This window comes from Rhea americana, unplaced genomic scaffold (assembly GCF_003343005.1).
Source record: "Rhea americana isolate MKP2758 unplaced genomic scaffold, rheAme1 scaffold_239, whole genome shotgun sequence".
NCBI classification, from domain to species: domain Eukaryota; kingdom Metazoa; phylum Chordata; class Aves; order Rheiformes; family Rheidae; genus Rhea; species Rhea americana.
In genome coordinates, this window is record NW_028186356.1 from 1220569 (window position 1) to 1242291 (window position 21723).

The 21723-nt window shown below is 45.4% G+C and overlaps 2 protein-coding genes across 2 annotated transcripts in view; one reads left to right on the forward strand and one right to left on the reverse strand.

Moving 5' to 3' along the window:
* The first annotated feature begins 5 nt into the window (after positions 1–5).
* Positions 6–11631, forward strand: SLC35D1 (solute carrier family 35 member D1). The gene is made up of 10 exons (XM_085306375.1): positions 6–92; positions 913–980; positions 1356–1427; positions 2341–2409; positions 2899–3001; positions 4458–4550; positions 7828–7895; positions 8466–8544; positions 8862–8944; positions 10370–11631. The coding sequence occupies exons 1-10, from the start codon at positions 6–8 to the stop codon at positions 10476–10478; spliced, it is 831 nt and encodes a 276-aa protein (XP_085162501.1). The 3' UTR covers positions 10479–11631.
* A 2065-nt stretch (positions 11632–13696) lies between these two features.
* The window catches only part of MIER1 (MIER1 transcriptional regulator), a 26265-nt gene continuing 18238 nt past the window's right edge, over positions 13697–21723 (reverse strand). Inside the window, exons 7-12 of the mRNA XM_085306376.1 lie at positions 21551–21702; positions 20902–20983; positions 19887–19981; positions 19252–19379; positions 17862–18001; positions 13697–16984 (exon numbers count right to left, since the gene is read on the reverse strand). Of these exons, the coding sequence (XP_085162502.1) occupies positions 16659–16984; positions 17862–18001; positions 19252–19379; positions 19887–19981; positions 20902–20983; positions 21551–21702 (923 nt within the window). The 3' untranslated portion in view covers positions 13697–16658. The remainder of the gene's footprint in view (positions 16985–17861; positions 18002–19251; positions 19380–19886; positions 19982–20901; positions 20984–21550; positions 21703–21723) is intronic.

Here is a 21723-nt window from a genome sequence, read left to right on the forward strand (position 1 = left end):
CGCAGATGCTGGCCACCGTGGCGGTGCTGCGGGCGGGCAAGGCGCTGCGCGTGGTCAAGTTCCCCGACTTCGACAGGCACGTACCTCGGCGGGTAAGGCAGACGCGCCGGCCTCCTCCGTGCCGCCGGCCTCCTCCGTGCCGCCGGCCTGCTCCGCTGCCTGCGGCGCCCGCTCCTCGGCGGCGCGAGATCCCGGCTGCGCCACGCGGCCGCTCTGTTCGCGAACCGCGTTCGCGCCCTGCCCGCTGCCATCCCCGCGGCTGCGGGGTGGTTGATATCAGCAGCGCTAATTAATTAGCAGCCAGCCCTGGCAGCGAGCGCGCGAGGGAGGCGCGGCGTGCTCCGTTAGCTGCGCGGAGAGCCCCGGGGCACGCGAGCGCTCCGGCTGCGCCCCCCGGCCGGGGGAGGGGAGGGAGGGCGGCCGGGGCGGGGGGCAGGCGGCGGCGGCGGCGGAGGAGGAGGAGGAGGAAGGGGAGGGGCCGCCGGCGGCCGGGGCGCGCTGGCCGGCTCGGCGCGTCCCCCGGGCAGGCCTCGCTCGGGCTCCCGCTTCCCCCTGCGCGCCTCGGCGTCGTGAGCGGGCCGTTTCCGCTAACGGCAGAGTTCCTGCTGTTTTGCAAAGGTTTCTTGCACAAGATGAAATGTGCCTTTCAGCCAAGGGGCATGTGTGTGCGCGYGATGTTTGTGTGCATTGCCCTGGTGACGCTGATCCCCGATGGGAAACCTCTGACCATAGTGCCAGCGCTGTGCTGTGAGCCTTGGGGAGCCCAAATATGAGTGTGCGCRTGCAAATTTCCATTTCAGGGTGGAAAGAGCTATATATATGTAAGATAATACATGTAATTATATTACTTTTTGGTTAGTTCTCTGGCTGCCCTCAGTTGTTCATTAGGTTATCCCTCTTACAATTTTGCAGACTTTTCCTCTACCTCTCCTGTACTTTGGGAACCAGATCACAGGACTGTTCAGCACAAAGAAACTGAAGTATGGCTTACATTTACCTATTATTTTATCTAATTCTTTTATCTCCGCATCTCACTTTTGGAGAGCGTAGCGCCGTCTGCGCTCCTCACTTAGGTGTGGTATCTGCAACGGTACCTCGAGGTAAACGTGKTCAGCGGTGTGTGACGTGTTGCATTCTGCGTGCCAAAGGCTCAGGTCTTGTGATTTCAGATTATTGCCCTGGGGAATAGGGAACCTAGCGTGGGAGATGATGATCCCCTCCTGAGGGCTTTTGCTGCCTGGGCTTTACCTGGGTGTTTATTCAGGGTGTTGCTGTAAGGGTGACTGTGGACTGTTGTGTTGCTGTGCTGTTGGGAGAGAAACTTTCTTTGACATTGTTAAATCTCCTTTTTGCAGCCTGCCAATGTTTACAGTCCTGCGAAGGTTTTCCATCTTGTTTACAATGTTTGCTGAAGGATTTTTACTCAAGTGAGTCTTTCCAACTTTTCTTCAAAGCTATCAATGAAAGATATTGTCTGTAGCTATAGAAGTCTTAAGATGTTGAAATGGCATGCCGTATTGTAGTGAGTTCTTGTGCGTCAAAGATCTGCGCGGTCAGGGTTTTTTGGCTCTGTACTAGGTTTCAGAAATGTGAGTGGGTGGAGGAAATGGGCATGCAGTGATGCGTTATTTATTGTAATAACTTACCGTGATGTGCACATTTTTTTTTATGTACCTGAAAGAGATGGGTGAGGCGAAGCGCAGTATTTAACTGCGAAGCAGAGGGGAGCGTGGCTGCGCTCTCCCTGTGCCGGTAGCGGCGYGGGTTTGGTGCGTGCTGTGCACGTGTGCGTGCCTGCCACGTGCTTGGCGCAGTTAATTCCCAGCGGCAGAGAGTGCCCTGTACGTTGGCAGCGCCAGGGGAGGTCGCTTAGCTCGTCTGCCTTCGTGGTTACCTGCCGCTGGTCCTGCTCTCTGCACGTACTGCTTGCTAACGCTTGCAGCAAGAGAGGTCCCGAGGCGGTTTGCGCCGTTGCCGCTGCGGTCCCTGGGCAGGCCCGTGCTCCGGTCCGTCCCCGCGCCGCTGCCGCGGTGCCAGGGCTTCCCGGCCCCTCCGGAGAGCCGACGCGGCCGCAAGCGCAGCAGTGCCGCGCTGAATCCTTGCTGTAACGAGCAGAGTTGTCGCGCTCAAACTTGCACCTCATCAGTGCTAACCTCAAAAACAAACCAAAAACGCTGTCTAAAAATTGTTTTTTATTTGCTTTTTCAATGTTAAGTTTTCCCTGCTGCACACCAGTGAGTCAAGTGACTAAATGCTTTTCCCTGCCTGCTTGGAATAACTTAGTGAAAACTTAACCGTGTTCAGGGGTGATAGTAGTGTTCTTGTTTCTTTCTTTTTCAGGAAGAAATTTTCTTGGGGTATTCAGATGACAGTATTTGCGATGATCATTGGTGCATTTGTAGCTGCTAGGTAAGCCTTCAGATTTATTATCCTTTCAGCGCTATTCCTTGCTGCTTTGTTTGGTGCCTCTGAAATGGCCCGTGTGCGGGCTAGCCGAAAAGCTGCTGAACACTCAGTAAAACGCAGTGCTCAGAGACCCTTCGGTGGTGAGGTCTTGGCAGCACGTTCTAGTACACRTGCTGTTAAGAAAATAGCCGAAGCTCCCCTAAAAGCATTTTGTGATCCTTTGATGGAAGTTGCTAGAGCAAAACTTAGAATTTCTTCACTGGGATAAGGTGAAGAGAGTATMGTATCGTGCCCCAAGAAGAGTGCGAGTAAATGGCGACTTTCCTTTTTTTGCTTCAGACATACTCTATAATAGGAAAGAATGTTTTCCAGACTCGAATCCCAGACCTTGCATGATTAACTCTTTCTGACAACTTCCTGACAAAAGGTGGAAGAAATCTTCCAAGTGCTACACTCTGCGCAGTTAATCTTACTTATTTTTTCCTTTCCTAGTGCTGACTTGGCATTTGATTTGGAAGGATATATTTTTATCCTTATTAACGATGCCTTAACAGCTGCAAATGGTGCCTATGTAAAACAGAAGCTGGATTCAAAGGTAGGCTGACCTTTGCTTTCATTTCTGGCACTTCAGATTTGCACTTTTGATTTCACTGTGCTCGCAGCCGGGCTCGCTGGGGTGGGCCTGGGGCGGCGCAGCCTCGGGTGGGAGGGGGCAGTGCTCCGCTTCGGCAGGCCGAGCGGCCACGTTGCGTGGCTGTTCGGAGCCTTTGAAGTGCTCCGTGTTCCCTGGTGCACCCCCTTCAGAGGCTAAACGTGTCGTTCTTTCCCACTTTAGCTAAAATTACGCTTTTGTGGAATTTTTTTTTTCTTTTTAACACTAGAAGTTATGATTTGGTGTTGTGGTGAATACTGAGACTGTGGCTTCAAAATGGTTTTCATGGTCCTAGTCTTTATTTCTTGGGAAGAGTGGCATGGTTTTGTTGTGTAGGAGGAAGAAGATTGTGTGAACAGTGAAGGTCTTTTTTTAAAAAAAATACTTCAAATTCATGTCTTCGGTGTACTACTGCAGTAGGAACCAGAGAAGAAATTGTATTCCAAGTTAAACGTGCTGGTGTGTTTTTTATTCTGGGTGCGTTGCCTGGCACTGGGATTGCCGTTCTAAATATACCCAGCGCTGGAAGAAACCAAAACCGCAAGGAAGTGATACCGTTGCAATTTCTGTGGTCCCAGTCTGCTGCCACCCCATCCCTCTCAAAGTATCTTGTCCAAAAGATTTGCTGATATTGCTCTGCTGTTCTTGGTGTCACTATTGCCAAACAGCGCTGGCCRTGGCCGGCGCGAGCCCCTGGGGACGGCTGCGCTCCGCTGTGACAGCCAAGGAGCTGCGTTTTGGTTAATGGTAGTGCTTGGAGCTTGCTGACCTCGTCTGACSTCTGGTCTTATCTCACAGACAAGCTGTGAGGGGAAATCCAGCGCTTTGAAGCTTGCTGTAGGTGTTGTTTCCCCCCACGCCCTCCTGGGAAAGCCGCGTTTGGCATTGCGGAGCCTSTCCAGAGGCTGCCCAAACGTCCTGGCTGTGGGCGTAGGGAAGTCCTGCGTCRCTCCCCCCAGTGCGGGGAAGCCCTCGGAACTGGGGGGTGGTCGCAGCTTGTGTACCCGGATTATTTGGCTCTGTTTGCACTATTGGCCAGTGGAAAGTATCTGCTAGAAACACTAGTATCAGCAGATAATATTTGGTTTTTGTCTCTAAATTCCTGACCAAATTGTCATCTTGGTCCTGTGAAATTTTACTGTGTGTCTTTGCTAACAAGTCCCTAGTTACTTTCTCCTAAAAGTAATGCAGTTTCCAAAAAGCCTCTGGAGCAGAACTTGGTCGAATGTTTTAAAGCACTGTAGAAATGGTCTCACACGTTATAAAACTCTAACTCTTCTGTCTCTGCAAAGCCTGCATGGATTTAGCTCATAAGACCTGGTCTTCAGTAGCAATATGAATAAGGTTCTATGTTCTGTTTGGAGCCAACTTAAATAACACAGATGTTTCCCCTTTCTAGGAGCTGGGAAGATACGGTCTGCTATATTACAATGCACTGTTCATGATACTTCCCACCTTGATCATTGCCTATTTCACTGGAGATGCGCAAAAGGTAGGAATCTGCTCCCCGGAAGCAAAATCTTCAGGGGTACAATACCTTTTGGGCAAAATGTATGATTCTGTATTGCTTAGAAGAACACTTTACTGTTTGTTTTAGCGTACAGCCACACATACCCTTCTGTAACTTACATYGTGAGTATTTGCTGTTGTGTAAAAAAGGTGAAACTGATAAATAGTTCATTATCCTCGACTTGTAAATAAATACTAGATAACATCTGCTGGATCAGTTTAGGGCAAAGGATGATCTGAGGACAGGTTTTGTGTGAACAGGAGAAAACTGCGTAAGTGAAATTGGAATAAAAAGTTAATGCAAGTTCTGCTTATTTTACATCCACAGAATTGCTTCATTAAAGCATTTTTTYGTAATGTTTGAGGAATGGAGAAGTGTGAGAGGAATAAATTTAAGTATCTTTTTAAAGCAAAAGCTCATACTTCTGGAACAAACGAGTCTCTCCAGACATCTTTTTGTTTTTTTTTTTTCCTTTTGCTTATGCTGAATTGCTCTAAAAACTACTGTTTTCCCCAGACAGTCTCATCAGCATATCTGATTATCTGTAGTTTGGTACACTCAAAACTTGCAAGAGTTCTTGCAGCTAGCTTTTGTGCAGTTATATTTTTTTTTTTCTGCTGACCAGAAAGAGCATTCACGTTYCGTACCTGCACAAACTGGCTTCTCTGGGAAAGCGAAGCTCTTTGGCCCGTTAACAACGAGGTGTTGAAATCGAAGTGCTGCGTGTGGCCCGCCCAGAGCGACGCAGGTAGCTGCTGTGGGCGCCGGTCGCAGCAGCAGACCCCGSGCCCAGGCTGTGCAGGGTGATGCCTGGAGCGTTGGCCGGGGAGGGCTTGTGCTCCGCGGTGCTCCGGTGCCAACAGCTCCTTCCCCGTTAGGAGCTTAGTGTCAAGACAACGAGTCCTGGTCAGCCGCTGCTATAATGAGCTGTGATTACGTGACRAGAAGCAAGGGTAGGTTAAGAAGATAGTCTAGGCCCCCGCTCTCCATGGAGGGCAGCTCAGCTGGAATATATTTGGGGATAATGTGTTCATTTATAAACAGGAACTGGTRGACGAGGAGCAGAATGTTGCTCTGTGCTGCACTGTGGCGCCTCTGTTCAGCCCRTACAGAAATCTCCTCTTACCATTTTTTTTCTGAATAAACTTTTCTTTTTCTTCTCCTCYCGCCTCTGAACAAGCTCCTGGCAGTTGAAAGCAAACAAAGATGTGTCTGTTGAACTTACTACCAGGAAATTCAACACTTGCAGCRTTATGAAAAACAGTCTTTTGAAACGTGTGTAGCTGAACTGTCTCTGGCAGCGCGTGTTACCACACTGTGTGTGTTGGAAACACTTCCCTGGATTAACAGAACGAGGCCAGAGAGCAAAAATCCTGGTCTCTGGGGAGGGGGTGGCAGCYGGTCCTGGAGGGAGAGGCGGGAGACGCTGCGTTTTTGTGCAGGGGCAGCTGTCAGACAAGATTGAAGAGCGTGGGGATAATGTTGTTTTTGCGTTGGAAAAGCTTCCCTGCTGCTGGAGCTGATGAATCTGTTGGATCTAGTAGTTCATTAACAAGCATCGCTGGTAACGATGGCTTGCCAGGCGTCGCTTTACAGGAGGCAGAAATGACTGTGCTGACGAGTGCAAGCAAAGTAGTAACAGCTGTGGCCGTGGAAGGGAGTAAAGGGCCTGCAGGCCGGTCCCTCGGGGCTCGCGTTCCCTCTCGGGCTGGAAACCCTGCTGCGCAGGGGCCGCGGCCCCGGCTCGGCCTCCGCTTTGCGCGGGTTTGCTCCCCGGGCCAGGCGCTGCAGCCCGCGCCGTGCACTTCCAAAAATTCAGAAAAAACTTCTGTTAGCTGCAACGCTAATAGAAAAACTCAGATTCAAAGAAATTTGCCCTYGGATCTAGCCCCCCTTTCCCGTGTGGGAAGGGGGATGTGCGCTGATCGCCCTGAAAGGGGAAGCTCCCGCGCTAGGCAGCCGCGAGCGGGCGCTGAGCAGCGCCGGGCTGGCGGGGCAGGCTGCGGCCCGCTGCCGGGCCGCTCGGCTAACGGGAGCGAGCCAGGCCGAGCGTCGGTGCCGAGCAGACCCAGCTCAGCCGGGCGGAGGGCGCCGGCGGCCCGGAGAGGTGGGACGGGGCAGGCGCGCCTAGGCGAGCTTAAGCACCAGTTTAAGGCCCCCACTCCCCCCCTCAAAAAAACCCACACCCACCATCAGCAACGAAAAGACACCTAAGGTGAACTTCAGGCTTCATTTCTAGTGCGTACAGCATCGTCCCTAGGAGTTAACTTCCCCGTGAACGTGATGTGTGTTRCTGTTCGCTGATGCTGTTCCCCAGCAAGTTGGTGGGGAGTTCCTGACCTGGCTGGGCAGTGCTCGCTCTGGAGTCTCACCTAGCTCCTGCCGGCGTAGCCCCGGTGCTCCCGGTGAGCTGAGCCGTGGCGCGTGTGTCCCACCGGCGCGGCAGCCTCGTCGCAGCAGGGGGAAACCAAAACACCTAAAACACCTCTTGTCCTTGAAACTTTCCTAGTGACGTAGGGGGAGTTTTGACCAGCCAGCCTGATGCATCTGCTGCAGGGATCTCTCCCGTGTGTCATCCCTGGTAGTCGTCCAGAATGTGTGGACCTCAAATCCCACGAGCAAGCACAAGCGTCTCTGCTGCTTTGCTTGGGCTGAGAAGCAGTGAGGTGTTTTGTCAACAGCTGTGCTCTACYGGGTGTTATTCCACACCTCCCAAAAAGCTTAACCTGTAGAACATCAGTGAACTTCTAGAGTCCTCCTTAAGTGTTCAGAGCTCCATGAGTTACAGCCAGGTTAGCTTCAGGGCCCTCTCAGGGTCTACCTCTGTTTCAGTCGTGTTGCTCTGAGCTTTGACGTAGCTGGAAAACTAGGACGCTCTGGGAGCCAGCTTCCACGAGTCGCTCAGGGCTGCGTATGGTTCTGGTTCATGAAAACACCGCCGACCTTCTAAACGGTGGTCTTACTGCAGCCTTACCGAAGCTGTTGAGTAGGGGTTCCCAGAAGGGTGATGCTGGCCTGTAGCTGTCTAGGAAAAGCCTTTCCCACCTCCGCTCGCCTGTATGGACTCCTTGGACTTTACTCCACGCTTTTTCCGGGAGGGTTTTGATCTCTGCTGGGGTGCTGGGCTGGGCCGTGGGCCAGGAGGGGATGCTGACGTGGGTGGACGTGGCTGTGAAGGTGCCCTTCGCGGCTGGGTTCCTCTCTCGGCCGTGGGCTCCTGCGTTTCGCTCGCCTCTGAGGCCGGCTGTGCTCGTTACAGGCGATGGAGTACCAAGGCTGGGCGGACGCGCTCTTCGTCGTGCAGTTTACGCTGTCGTGTATAATGGGGTAAGGATTTGCTCCTCGTTGCTCGCCCCCGCAGGCTGTCTGCCCTGCCCTGCCCTGCCCTGCCCCTGTGCAAAAGGGTCATCTCCCTTTTCCCACTCGCTAACTTTTCTGAACAGCTTGACTAAGAGCACTAATAAGGTTAATTTTTGTGCTGGCAAGAACCGTTAACTCCTGCTGCAGAGAAATTTCTGCCTCGGGGCTGTCTGAAGACGCAGCCTGGAGGTGCTGCCGCGGCTCTCGCCTGCCGGGCGGCTCCGAGCCCTGCTCCGCGGAGCGGTGGTGAGCGCCAGCGGGACCGCAGCTGAGCGGSGCGCGCGCTGTCCTGGAAGCAAAAACGTCTTGATGGCCTCAGCGGCCCTGGGAGGGGAAAAGGAGCCTTCAGCACTGATAGGGGGGCCGTTTCTGGAAGCTCTTGTAGGTGGAATTTATTTCTTCCACTGCTTCAGTGCAGGTTTCCTGAAAAAGTATTGATGYGAAAAACACTCTAGAAAAGAGAGCAGGAGGTTAAAAGACTAGTTGYGTTGTAATAAACGTGTCTTGAAGCCTGACTGTCGCGTCTTTCTCTTGCAGGTTTATTTTGATGTACTCCACGGTTCTTTGCACTCAGTATAACTCTGCTCTTACAACTACAATAGTTGGCTGCATTAAGGTAAGCGGTGCTCCCTGCCCCGAAGGCCCTGCCGAGGCGCGTGCTGCGGTGGTYACGCGTGCCTCTCGTTACCCAGGTGCTTTAGCCGCCGGCGCGTGAGCAGATCGAAAAAAAGGAGGGGGGCRGAGAGGGGGTGCCGGGAGCGAAGCCGGCTCGGACCCCGGCGTTCCCGGCATCGCCGTCCTCCGCAGCGCGGAGGTGCTTCCCTGCCGCGTGTCAGCTGCCTCTTCCGGGAGGGTTTGGCCTCTCTTCGCTGGAGTCAGCGCAGAAAACATGGAAACTTACGCTTCTGTACCTAAAATCTTGTTCTGTTTCAGAATATTTTAATAACCTATATTGGGATGTTTTTTGGAGGAGACTATATTTTTACATGGACAAACTTCATTGGTCTAAATATCAGGTAAGAATCTCAAGTGTTTGCAGTTACTCTTTATGATTTACAGGTGAAGATTGCTGTGAAACTGAAATGATTTGAGTGGTTAAAATGCTCCTTTCAAAAAAACTACGGAATTAGATTTTTCGAGTGGAGTTGCAATTTTTAATTAACCATGGTAGAAGGAACAGCAGCAAAGTTGAGGCGGAGCGAGTGCTGCTCTGCAGTTACCCACGTGTGGCAACGACCCGCTGAGGAAGGTGCATCTGCCGGTTCGTGCRTGCACAAGCTTGCRCGCTAAGGAGGTTGCAGCTTTGAGCTGAGACGTTTTAGTTTTGCAGACTTGCYGTTCAGTATGTTTTAGSTGATTCTGGGGAGTTTTTYGTTTGTTTATTTTTAGGAAAGTAGAAAATGGGTGTGGGGAGTAAAACAGAAAATTCCTAGGCAGTAAATTCCTGTTCTGTGGGAGTGTTTTGAGACCGTGAAAAGCAGAATTGCTTCCTGCCCGGAGCCCGCGTGCGGGACGAAGGCTGCTTCTGGTTTCTGCGGCGCTGGCGCGGAAGCAGCCGRGCTTCTGCGCTGTGAACGACGGCGCTTTTTCGGCGTCGCTTCTCCCGAGACGCTCCCCGGAGCGCCGCTGCGCTCGCCCGCGTCCCGCTGGCGGCTGCTGCGCGCGGTGCCGACCGGCGCTGAGCTGCCTTTCCCGGACACCAGTGAATCCGCGCTGCTTTTAGCTCCGCTCAGGCTCTGTGGTTGCAGCTCAAATTACCTGAAGCTTCCAGAGAGAGTTGGTGTTGTTTTAAAGGCGGGAGAGTATGCAGGCATGTCACAGCAGCAAACTTAGGCTGTTTTCCAAGTTGTGTATTTGAACYATATAATTGAAGGTGGTAAAAGAAAATCCTTTTTATTATTGCTGTTATTTTTTATTTCAGTACAGTTTTTAGGAACGTCTCCTTTCCGTATTGACGTGTATTTCTGTTTTGAAAAGTTTCCTTATTCTTCCCATGTTCTTCAGCAGGATTATTTTAGTGATGGAGCACATCCGGTAACATAGTGTGAAGGCAGAATATTCAGCATTTGGGTGTGAATTAGACAAAACACACAGGGGGAAAACGTAGGCGAAAATTTCCTAGCAAATTGAAACTTGCAGCTGCCCGTTTGGTTTTCCTGTGTTTTTGACTTCTCTTTGGCAACCAGTGTTTTGCGACTCTCTGGCTATCAGTAGGGTCTGGCAGGCCTGTACTGGGGTTTAGTAAGCAAGCTGGTGCAAAAGCCTTGTTTCGGACCAGCATCTTCACCAGGCTCTTGATGGTAGGTTTATATAGTTAAATACAGAAAGGAATACTGGTTGTAAATGTATTGCAATATGTAGAATGGTGTCTTTTAATAACTGCTGAGTTTTGATGTTTGTGTGCATCAGCTCATTCTTTTACCTAAAAATGTGTTTTGCAGTATTGCTGGAAGCCTGGTGTATTCCTATATCACTTTTACAGAAGAGCAAATGAACAAGCCGTCTGAAGCAGGCATCAAGATGGACATTAAAGGAAAAAGCTCTGTGTGACCAGGGAAATGCTTTTCTGGAAAGCAAACTCTTTTTGCTCAGCTGATCACTGGCAGAATAGAGTAAGAAATTCGGGGTGTCTGCTACAGAGTAATGGTGGTACTCGTAATTTGCACAATCTAGATTGCTGCCTTTAAAAATTGTTGAAGAGATGCATTTAAGAACACATCTAATTAAGTCTGATTATGAGGAATTCTTGGGTATTTAATTATGCTGAAATTTGGCTGTAGAGACTTGCACGGACGGTGTSAACATTTGAATTTCGGAGGATTGTGTCAATTTTGAGAGGGCTGTGCCACGAACATCCCTGGCTATGTATTTTCTCTTTACGAGAATCTGTGACACGCATTCAGCTGCAGCGTAGCCTGCATCCGAGCAGCYGCAAGGCCCCGGGCAGCTAATTCTGGAATTAGCTTCGTTCGGTGGTTTGTCCCGGCCCTCACCCTCCTGCGGAGGGAAGGGCGGGCGCCCGGCGCCGTGCCGGAGGAGGGCGGCGGGGGCTGCGCGGAGCAGCCCTCGCTCCGGCACGGCGCAAAGCCACCCCGGCGCTGCCGCGGCACGGCGCAAAGCCACCCCGGCGCTGCCGCCCGCCGCGTCCCTGCGGCTCCCTCCGGCCGCCGGCGCGGATCCCGGGCCGCCTTCTCTGCCGTGTTTCCTTTCCCTGCAGTTCCCTTCCGGCTCTGCTGTGCTCTGTACGCGCCCAGGAGAGAGACAAAAACTCCACGCTCGTTTTTTTTTTGTCGTTTTGAGCAAGTCGGTGCTTAGTGCCGGCGGCGTTCGCGGCCGGTGAGTCAGCCGCGGTGTGCACAGCCCGTGGCGCCTGCCGCCTCGCTGCAGCGCCGAGCGCGCCCAGCCTGGGCTGCCGCGGCCCCGCGCTTCAGCTCCGTCCAAATCCTGTCCTGCAGGTTGTTTCCGTTGCAGTAAGGTTTCCCGTGGATCTGGTAAAGGAATGCRATTTTTAGTGTGGCAGGCAGTATTGACTGATTTTTATAACTGCCTTGCGCAGCACTTCTTTCTAGGTCTCTCCCTGGGATTGTCTTTCAGTTTAAGAAAAGCATTTTTTTTATATAATTTTGGAAAAAGTGTTCTTTTTGGTTAAACCTATATATTTGTGTTTTTTTTTTTTTTTTTTTTTTTTTTTAGTCACTAGGAAAAAGGCTTCCATAGATAATATAATTTNTTAAACCTATATATTTGTGTTTTTTTTTTTTTAAGTTTCCTTTTAGTCACTAGGAAAAAGGCTTCCATAGATAATATAATTTGCTTTTGGAAGGTATTTGCTAAAAAAGTAATTGCTGTCTTTAGACAAGCTGTATTTATTGGAGCGCTTTATACGTAACTTCACATGTAACTGTGCAAAAAGGTAACGCAGCGGCGAAGAGCTGGGGCGAATCTGCGGGCCGCTGGCTGCTCCGGCGTCGCGGCGCTCGGGGCCTTTCGGCTCGCCAAGCTCACGCTGAACCGCTGGGTGCCCCGGGCCGGCCCCGCGGCCCGCCCGCGCGGAGGAGCGTGTTTTCTGATCCCACGACACTCCTGCAGCAGAGGAGGATCCCTCGGGCCGGGTTTTACCTCCATATGCTTAAGACTTCGGGGGTTGAGCTGGCTGTAAACTTGCATCTTGGGATTTTTTTCCCCTTCTTGGCATCACTGCCTGTAAAAGCAAAGATCTGGCCATGTGTTTCGGGAGCGATCTGATGCTAAATGGGTTTAGCTGAGGGATTTCTGGTATGCATCCGGTAGCACTGATGCAAGCGGAGGGCTGCTAAGCTAGTGCTTCCTGCTGTCGTCTTTGCCAAGACCGAGGATCAGCCAGGCAGCCCCGACTCGTGTTGCAGACTTAGAGAAAGGAGCTGAGAATTTTTAGTCTTCCTGTAGATGCCTAAGTTTCCTCCAAAGCCTGGACATAACTCAGCTGCAGAGAAGCTCTGTCTGTAGGGACAGGTTATAACTGGGCTGCGCTGAGCAGGAGCGGGAGAGCTACTTCATTGCCCGTGTCGGGGAGCGCCTGCGCTGCTCTTCCCCGGGGATTCAGGCTCCGTCTAAGCAGCAGCCGGGAGCAGCGTCCCGGCTCGCCGGCCCCGGCAGCCCCGGGCCTCCCTCCTGCCCCGGCGGCCCGCGGGAGCRGGTTGAACTTGGTGCAGTGCTGGACCAAATACCAAGGCTTTTAGCCGAGCCAGYGTAATCGTGTCACGTGCCTGACCACAGTCTTCTGAAGGCTTTTTTATCGTGGCTGCGTGTTACATTGCTGTGCTGAGGCATTTGCAGTCAGGATGGTGGTTGTGTCGAGAGCTTTGGGTTTTTATTTTAAATCTACTGGTTAGATTTACTGTCCAAATGGGAAAATATTTTTAAAGCTTATTTTGTTTGTAAATGTGCACGCTTTAGTGCCACGGTCTGGATGATACTGTATACACTGGGAGAGTAAACWGAGTTCATACAGCAGTATTTTCTATGATATTAATCTACTTAAATTTTTTTCTATATAGACTCTATTTACAAAATTATCATTTTAGTGATTAAGAGGGTGACCTTTTTATTTGAATGTATGGCAGGCTTTATATGCAAGTCAATAACGATAGCAAAAAGAATTTTCTGTGCCTATGTATTTTTGTACTGGCTTCAAATAAACAGATGGACGTTTTCCTCGTCTGCCGCATTCGATTCTGCCAGCACGGTGCGGCTGCGCGTTGCCCTCGAGTGGCAAGAGCGAGAAGGGCTGAAGACGACCGAGCTACCGGACTAACCAGACCGCGTTGCAGCGTCCTCGCGATAGCACCCGATCGGGCGCAGCCGGAGGAGCGGGGCGGCAGAGCGCCGGCAGGTTTTCGGCTCTGGTTGTTCTTTGCAGAAGGGCAGAGGGAAATCTCCTAAGGCAGAAACGACGCTTAGCTACAGTCGGTCCCCTTTTCCCCAGCTAGCCTGAATTTAGTGGGTTCTTGAAGGCCCGGCTCGGCCGTGCCCCCGGCCTCTCGTGCCCTCCGGGACAGCAGCGTGGAAAGTAGTTTCCTTATGCAAAGTTTTGCATGTATTTTACAGGCGTGAGAGAAACAGTTCGAAGAACTGAGTTCAGTTGTGAAAGTCTGTTTGTTTTTTCAGTTCTTCAGAGCAGTAGCAGAGTTATCCTCTCACAACAGGATAGTTTTTTCTGATCACGTGTAAGGAAGAATACTCAGAGGCTCAGTAAAAGAAAAAAAAACTCAGTAATTTTTTATGCAGACAATGTTTAAAAAAATATTTTAATAAGCTTTTTCAGAATTGCAGACAGGGGATGGGGGGTAAGAGGGAATTACTAACAGTGCAAAATTACTATGCGTGGAAAAAAATGTATAAAAACTAATTTGTAATTTCTTTTAATATCACTTTAAATCCTTTATAAAGCCCAACAAAGATTTTTCTGTTGAACTGCGTTTTCAATTCAGGCTGCACTCCTAAAGCACTTCATGAAAACAGGACACCTGATCCAGCTGGACACATCATGATAGTGCTTGAAAAATATACATGTTACATGCAAGCTGCTGCCTTTCTCAATGCAGTTTGGAAGCAAGTTCAAACATTCCTGGGCTCCAAACTGTACTGAATGCTTTTTAAAACAAAATCAAATTTAATATATTTCTAGATTTTTAAATAGTTCTAGTAGTGCAATGACTTATCAAGTTATAGTGGCTGTATTTTGAAGAACATGAACCAAGTATTGTATAAAACATCCTGCATAAATGAAATGTAAATTATAATTAAATATTCTTAAAAGTCTAGCTGAGCATTATATACTGGTTGATTATGGAATGTCAGGTCTCTTCTAGGTATCACCAAAAAAAAAAGGTAAGATTAAAAAAACAAAGCAACATTCCTGAAAATATACACAGTGCTGTATTTTACACACAAGCCTGAGACAGTTTACTTACTTACTTACTTATAAACGTTCCTATATTTTTTTTGGAAGTATTTCCAACTTGCAAACAAAAACGCATAAAATAAAACTGAAAACAGGACTCTAGCTGCAAAGATTCTTAGAAGCACTGCACTACCCTCATTCCGAAGCGCTATACTGACCATCTTTGATATAAGGCTGTGATACTTTGGATATTAAAAACCAGATTTAATTTTTAACGGTGACCTCTTCCTAAAGCAATCACTCAACAAGATTAATACAGGCCATGGATTAACAAGTCTTACTTCTGTGCCTCTCCACTTGAATTGCTATTCAACTCTCACTAGATGTTCACTCCCTCAAGTCAGCAGAACCAGTTAAAACAGATCATTCAAACCATTTCTGGGAACAGTAGGTTAATACACTCCAATAACTAAATATGCTGAAGATCTGGAGAATTTGGCTCATTAATGACTGTAAAGTCCAAGTATATGTAGTTAGAAAAAATAAAGGAAAAAAAAAAACCTTAGCATTTTTTTAATCAAGTTTCAAACCATACGATCATATATTTAAAACCAGAATCCTGAAGACTCATGTAAACTTTAAAATTATTTAAGTAAAAATAACCAACTGAAAATTAACAGTACACTTGTAAGCCACAGAAGGAGGAGCTAAGTTTATAAATTATATAGAGAAAACATTTTTTCCCTATTTTTAATATAGTAGCATATGTAGCTGTGGCTTATAAAACAGAAGTTATAAAACATCAAAATTAAAATCCTTCTACTTTATGGGTGTAATCCCCCTACTTCAAAAGCTTTTGAATCAGGGTAGTGGAAAGGTGAGCACAAACTCACCTCATCCCCATTCATAAAAAGTTTTAGTTTCTAGGACTTTATCTTAAAACAGTTACACATAACTACTACCACCTCTTACATACCTGCATGTATATATACTTGAGTGTGTGTATATATACACACATGCACATAAATATACACACACACACACATATATATATATATAGTGTATGTATGTGTTTGTGTGTGTCTATATATATATATATATATTGCATGCTATACCAAATATTTATATGTGATGTTTCTGCTCCCACTGAAATACTCATTCAGGCAAGGTCCATTAGTTTCCAGAAATTCTACATCAGGCACCAGATAACCAGTTGCACATCCATTTAGTAAATTTAAACATTTGGCTAACATAAATTTTATCTGAGCTCAAAAAATAAAATGAGAAAATGTATAATGAAAGCAAGAAAATTTGTGCAATGCAAGCATCACGCTTAACAAATTCTAAGCATCACTATTTGCCATAAAACAGAAATATGAATTCAGATTTTTCAAAATATGACTTCTAACCATTCTTGATGTTAATAGTTTACTGTTTTCTGAGGAGAAAATAGCATGGTGGTGAATAATATGCATTTTTTTTTTTAATTGGTTTGGTTTGGTTTGGGTTTCTTTTTTAGAAAAGACTTTAGCAAAATAAAATGAAGCTGACATTAGACTCAGGATATCAATTCTCTCATAAAAGTTTACCAACTGTACAAGTTAAGAAAATTATACAAGCTTTTGTTTTAAGAAAGGACAGTTCAATCAAGACATAAGTACTGTAAAAATCTTTCAAAGGCTACAAAGAAATCTGGAAAAATACAGAATGTATTTCTTTAGCCCAGATAAGAATATGGAAAGACATCATTGATGTCAACAATTTTACATATACAAACCTGACTTGGTTTATTTACGTTTTAAAACTTCTATATATAAAAATAGTTGTGCTCATAACTTTCAGGATTCATAAGGGTTCCTTAACAATGGGGTATCACTTTTCCACTTAAAATGAATAAAAGCCTTTATGTCTATTCTGATGTATGTTTTGGAATTCTGTACTTCATTTTAACTTTCCGCAAAAAATTGAAATTTGAAGCAGCTAACTAATTCAAATAGGATGCTTTGTTCAGTTGTACAATGCTTAAATAGTGTATATAAATAGAAGTTTCTTCAATATATTAGGCTGGGAGTTTTTTTGCACAAATTCACTGATTTGTTTCTCAAGTATTTTTAAGAGCCTTAATATTGCCAGAACTAGTGATGTTGACAGCTCTGAGAAACAGAACATCCTCCTATTGGTTTTCAGCACTGAAAAACAAATAATCAGATCTTAAGAGCCAACTAAAAGGTATTAGAAAAATCTCAACAGATTGTTTTATGGAACTGGATTTTGTAAGGTAACCCATCAACCCTGAAAATTTTAGACACCCAAAATTTACTCCAAGGAATAAAATCAGCTCCTATTATTCAGTCATCCAAAGTTTCTAGTTCTTCAAGCTTCCCATGTGAGTTTGCTTCTTGGAAGAACTCTGAAGAACCAGGACTCTCTTTTCCATTGCTGTTAATTCTTCTTCTCTTTAGAGGTCTTTCATTTTTTTCTTCAAAATCATTTTCATTTCTTGAAGTTGAATGAGCAACTTTAGGGTCAACAGAAAGGTTTTCTGTCTCATACCCATTTGTGTCCTGATCTGTGTGAGGTGTTTTCTTACCACTGATAGGTCCATTTACATGCAATCCTTCAATTTTTGCTTCATCTTTATTTGGTATCTCACCTGGCCCATTAGTGGACACCCCTGCATTACAGAAATACACAGTAAGAACAAGACCATAAGCAATAACAGAACCATAAGCAATTTGTAGTACATCAATGAAACTGAAGTTTAACTAGTCCCATTGAACTAAAAAGCCAATACTGGTCTTAGTATCCTTACTGTGTGATGAATAAGTTATTTATTTTCATACAAATGTGCATATCACAATAGTGTCTATGGAAGCCCTTGTAAGCAACAGCAGCCCAGAAACTGTTACAGAATCCAACCACACTACAAGCTGCAGGTACACTGTCCTCATTTGGGCAGTACTTCACTCAAATTCCCTTAGCTACCAACTCTGTTTTCACATTCTAGTTCAGCCCCCCCCCAAGCTCTTCTCTCCTCTTGACAGTACTTTTACTTCAGCTCCTTCAGAATAGCTGTCCTTGTTCTTCCTTCCGGACTGATCAGGCCCTGGCTTTCCTCTTCTCATTCCTAACTACCCTTCAATGTCCCAAGTCTCTAAGAATAGCTGTCTTTCTGAGACAAGCACCAGAGCAGCACTAGTGTGCTGCACAGAAACACTGTGCTTATCCTATCAGACAGTTGTTTTAAACATCCTGCTTGGAACTCCTCACAAAGTTGGCGCTACACACCTCTGTTTGTTASCACAGGAAAGACTGAAACAGATTAATTACATTTTACAAGGAAGATTTATCTTCAATACATGGCCATYGGCTAAGTGCAAACTTTTTTTCTAAGCTTTTCAACTTACAGCTGCTATTCCCCTAGAGAATATTTAAAACTGAAATTGAATTGTTTTTAGAGAGGCAAAGCCAAACTTCTCTTTTAGTTTGCCACCTGCAAAGCTGCTGCAATGATTTGACAACTCTTCAGGAGTGAGAGGGCATTTACTCACCATTCTGATTACTGTTGCTGGTTGAGCTGTCTTCCCTCTCAGACTGGCTGGTGCTGCTGTTGGAAGTTGTAGGAGGAGGGGATGGAGCTCTACTGGAAGCAGCACTTTCACTTTCATCTAAGAGACGGTCCATATAATCTCTAAACAACAGAAATGCCACATTCAGTATTATTGTCTTTGCTGTTTAAAGGATTGGTTTAATTTGTTCAAAATATTTACTGATATATTTCATGTATGCCCACCACATTTTGGTATCTCTATGAAACACACACATACTTATCTTAACAACTTTAGTATCTTATGTTAACTGGTCCCTGTATGGTTTGTCCACAGCAACTACGTATTTGTTGACCAACCACTGCAGTCAGCTTAAATAAATTCAGCTTGTGCTTATGTTAAGTCCCAAAAGACTGTGCACAAGCAGAAACGTCATCATGCTGTGATGTTCTTTGTGGAGAGTGTTTTCAGGATGATGATCTAAGGGAGGCTCATATTAAGCTCTTGCMATTCTTTGAAGCAGTGGTTACACGCTATTCAAGTAAATAATGTTTGTGCACATACAACCTTGAAAGGAGGAAAGTTCTGAATGAGTGAAAAACTTTATAGTTCAACATAAGATGTATTTTTATATCTGAATTCTATTACAGTCCTACATTTTAGGTCACTTACACATAATAAATCCCTTAAGAAAGATTTAAACAAACAAAGCTGGTTAGTAAAGTGCTTCTATGTATAGTATTATTTTGGATTAACACCAGAAACAGCATGTCCTCACACACACAATTACTCTCAACCTGATGTTGCATTCTAAATTCCTAAGTCTGTCTGCAACAGTTTTCAAGAATAGATAAGTACAATGCTTAATGGCATTTCTTCACATACAACTTTTGAACACAATGTGCAAACAACTGTTGAAAAAACAGAGAATATTTTAAGTCATTAACCCAACATCTCTACTAATATGGGTAAAATGGAGGGGAAAAAACAGATGGGAGGAGGGGAGGGGAGRGAGATAGTCCCTGACAACTGTTAAGAAAATCCGTAAGCTCTAGATGACTCTCTGTAATAATCTACGTGTCAGAGAAGCCACAGATGGCAACCCTTAATGTCAACTTGCAATTTCACTTCTGTGGTCAACACATGGTTCTAAAATGCTTAAAGAAAAAAATATTTTTTAAAAAAAGGAGTAACACAGAAGAAAAAAGAATGATAAAAGGACTGAGAAAAAAAATCAGCTGAAGGAGGGGGATTCAAGAATCGTAGCATACGTTGGCTGTTGTCCTGCTGCAAATTGGGTCACTAGGTTGTCATTCCATTTTGTATGAGAGCAGTACAAAATAAAGCTTTAGATCCAACATGCAAAAGCATACGAAAATAAAACACATCTTACGTTACACCGGGATGAAGATTGTATTTCTTCTTTCCAAATCGGGTCTGCTGCGCAAAGAAGTCATACCTCTCTGATTTCTTCCACATGTAATAAAACGCAACACACTCACCAACTGATCTTGTTCGTACCTAGGAAATACACACCACACAACTTTGAGGAATTCAAATACATTTTTGGCAAAAAGCTTTATTTAAATCAAAATCTGTGAAACTCAAAATCAATACTTCTTTAGACAATAGAGGGAATACTGGAAATTAGAGAGTTTCAGAGGCCCAGAAATCAAAATGCAAAGTTTAACTGCATTTTCAAGAACCCTGAAGAGATCTTGAGGTGCTATAAACAAACACTTCAGGAGCAATATTCAAGTCCATTATAACAATGTAAGTCTAGGGATGCAGATCTTCCTGTATGTCTGTGCACAGCAAGATTTTTGCACTTCCCTGAACCTAGACTTCACAGTCACACTTACAGCAGATTCTGGACTTTGACAAACCGACTTGGGTATATATATAGGATAAATTAAAAATAGTAAAAATAGTGATTTGTGGATGAAATTGTACATACGAATTTATTTACAATGCATTTCTTTTTTTTTAATAAAAAAGAGAAGTAAATATAAGAAATTCAGTGTTTACCTTGTTTGCCTGAATCACATGAAAATCCTTGCCATAGACTTTCAGCCCTTGTTCAAAGTTCCTACATTCTTCTTCTGTCCAAACAGATAATTCTTCTAAAGCAAGAAAATGCAATAAAGAATACAATTAAGACAAAAGCAGGCAGACAATAAATCTTAAGTGACRCAAAACAAACATGCTATTTAAGCTTCTTACGCCATCTGCTGACTAAATGGGAACCTCCTCCAGAAATTTAATTTACTAGTACAAAAAAGAAAATTCTCCCATCTAGCGAGTAGGTGGGAGCTTTGGCTGGCCTGAATACCTTGTGGGTAGGGGCTGTTGTAAACAGTTTGTAACAACAGCCCTGCCCCATGGAAAAAGAACTAGGCAAGAGGAAGAGGGAAGAAGGGCTGCAAAACCTGGTCTCGCCTGAGATGACCCATTCTGCCTCCAGAACCATAGGAAGTAGGTATCCTTCAACCCAGGACAGAGCACGAAGGAGTTCATTCTGTGGGCTCACACTGCTTGCTGGCATTTGGAAGAAGCAGGTGAAAACGGAGGGGAAWGAGATCTTCCCCTTATTGCTGACAAGGCCAGCAACAACAGACTATTAATTCTGGTTTGCACAATGTGAAACTTTACTCTCACACTCTTGGGTGGGAAATCGTGGCCGCACTGAAGCCAAAACAGACTCCTAGTAACTTTCAGCCACAGTTCTAAGAACTTGACATAATTTGGCCTCATGGATTCTTAAGGTCACAAATGAGTAAGGATTGAAGTAGTAGAAGAACAAACTGATCTTGCTGTATTTGGGCATGTACCTGTTTATACTACCTCTGCTAATCTTAATTCTCTCTCTCAGGGAATGTTAAGAGATTCACTAAAGGTTGCATTGAAGTGGRCACTGATATATAACGCTTATATGCAATCCTGCTCTAATAAAGTATCTCTGCCTGACTGCAAAGCCCAATACCTGTGTGACAAATAAAATGAAAGTTCAACAGTATAAATTTAATGTTTAGCGTATCCTCACCTCTAGCTGCTTTTACATTAAATCTCAATCTTCGTAATGATTCTTCAGTATCAAAATTGCACTTAACCAACTCATACAATGCCTGAAAAGACAGAAGACTTACATTTAACGTTCTAAGTACCACTCAGTTTATGTTATACCACAGAATAATTAGTAAATCACTAAAAGCTATTCAAAAAGAGATAAAAAATAAACTCTTTGAATGAATGTATTACAATTTAAGACAGAGCAAAGASCCATCTCTTCTGTTTCCATTTCCAAATCTCTAGTTACATAACGATATATACATACACAACTGAAGTAATATAATATTTTTATTCACTGCATACATTTGTAAAATGTGGGGGGTTGTATAGAGAAAAATAAGTAGGTATTCATAAAACCTATAAAAAAGTAATAACTGATTTATGCACAGTTATTTATATATAGAATTATGAATTATTGCATAAAGCAATGTTAAGCTCAAGTTAATAACAGTTAGATTCTTCAAGTTTTGTATTTGGTGACAGGAAAAAAACATCACAATTCTATTTCCATACAGAAGATTAAAGTTGTTTCAAACTCAATTTTAAGGCCAGAGAGTAAAACAGAATAAAGGTACAAACCACTCTGTAAGACTGTACTACAAATCCTAGTTACTCTTATATACCTGTTCATTGTCTTTAATATGTGATCCTTCAGGAATGGCATCCAGGCCTTTCTCATCACCCGTACGCCTTGATGCTTCATTTAGGAACTCAATCACTTTATCTTCTGGTAAGAAGTCAGGATTCCACAGCAACTGGTCATCATTTTCATACACTGAATTAACCAAAGGCCAAA

Coding starts and splice junctions, on each gene's coding strand:
- SLC35D1 (XM_085306375.1), top strand. CDS start 6: ATGCTGGCCACCGTGGCGGTGCTGCGGGCGGGCAAGGCGCTGCGCGTG. Junction 3,002..4,457: donor AACAGAAGCTGGATTCAAAG/GTAGGCTGACCT, acceptor TCCCCTTTCTAG/GAGCTGGGAAGATACGGTCT. Junction 8,945..10,369: donor TTCATTGGTCTAAATATCAG/GTAAGAATCTCA, acceptor TGTGTTTTGCAG/TATTGCTGGAAGCCTGGTGT.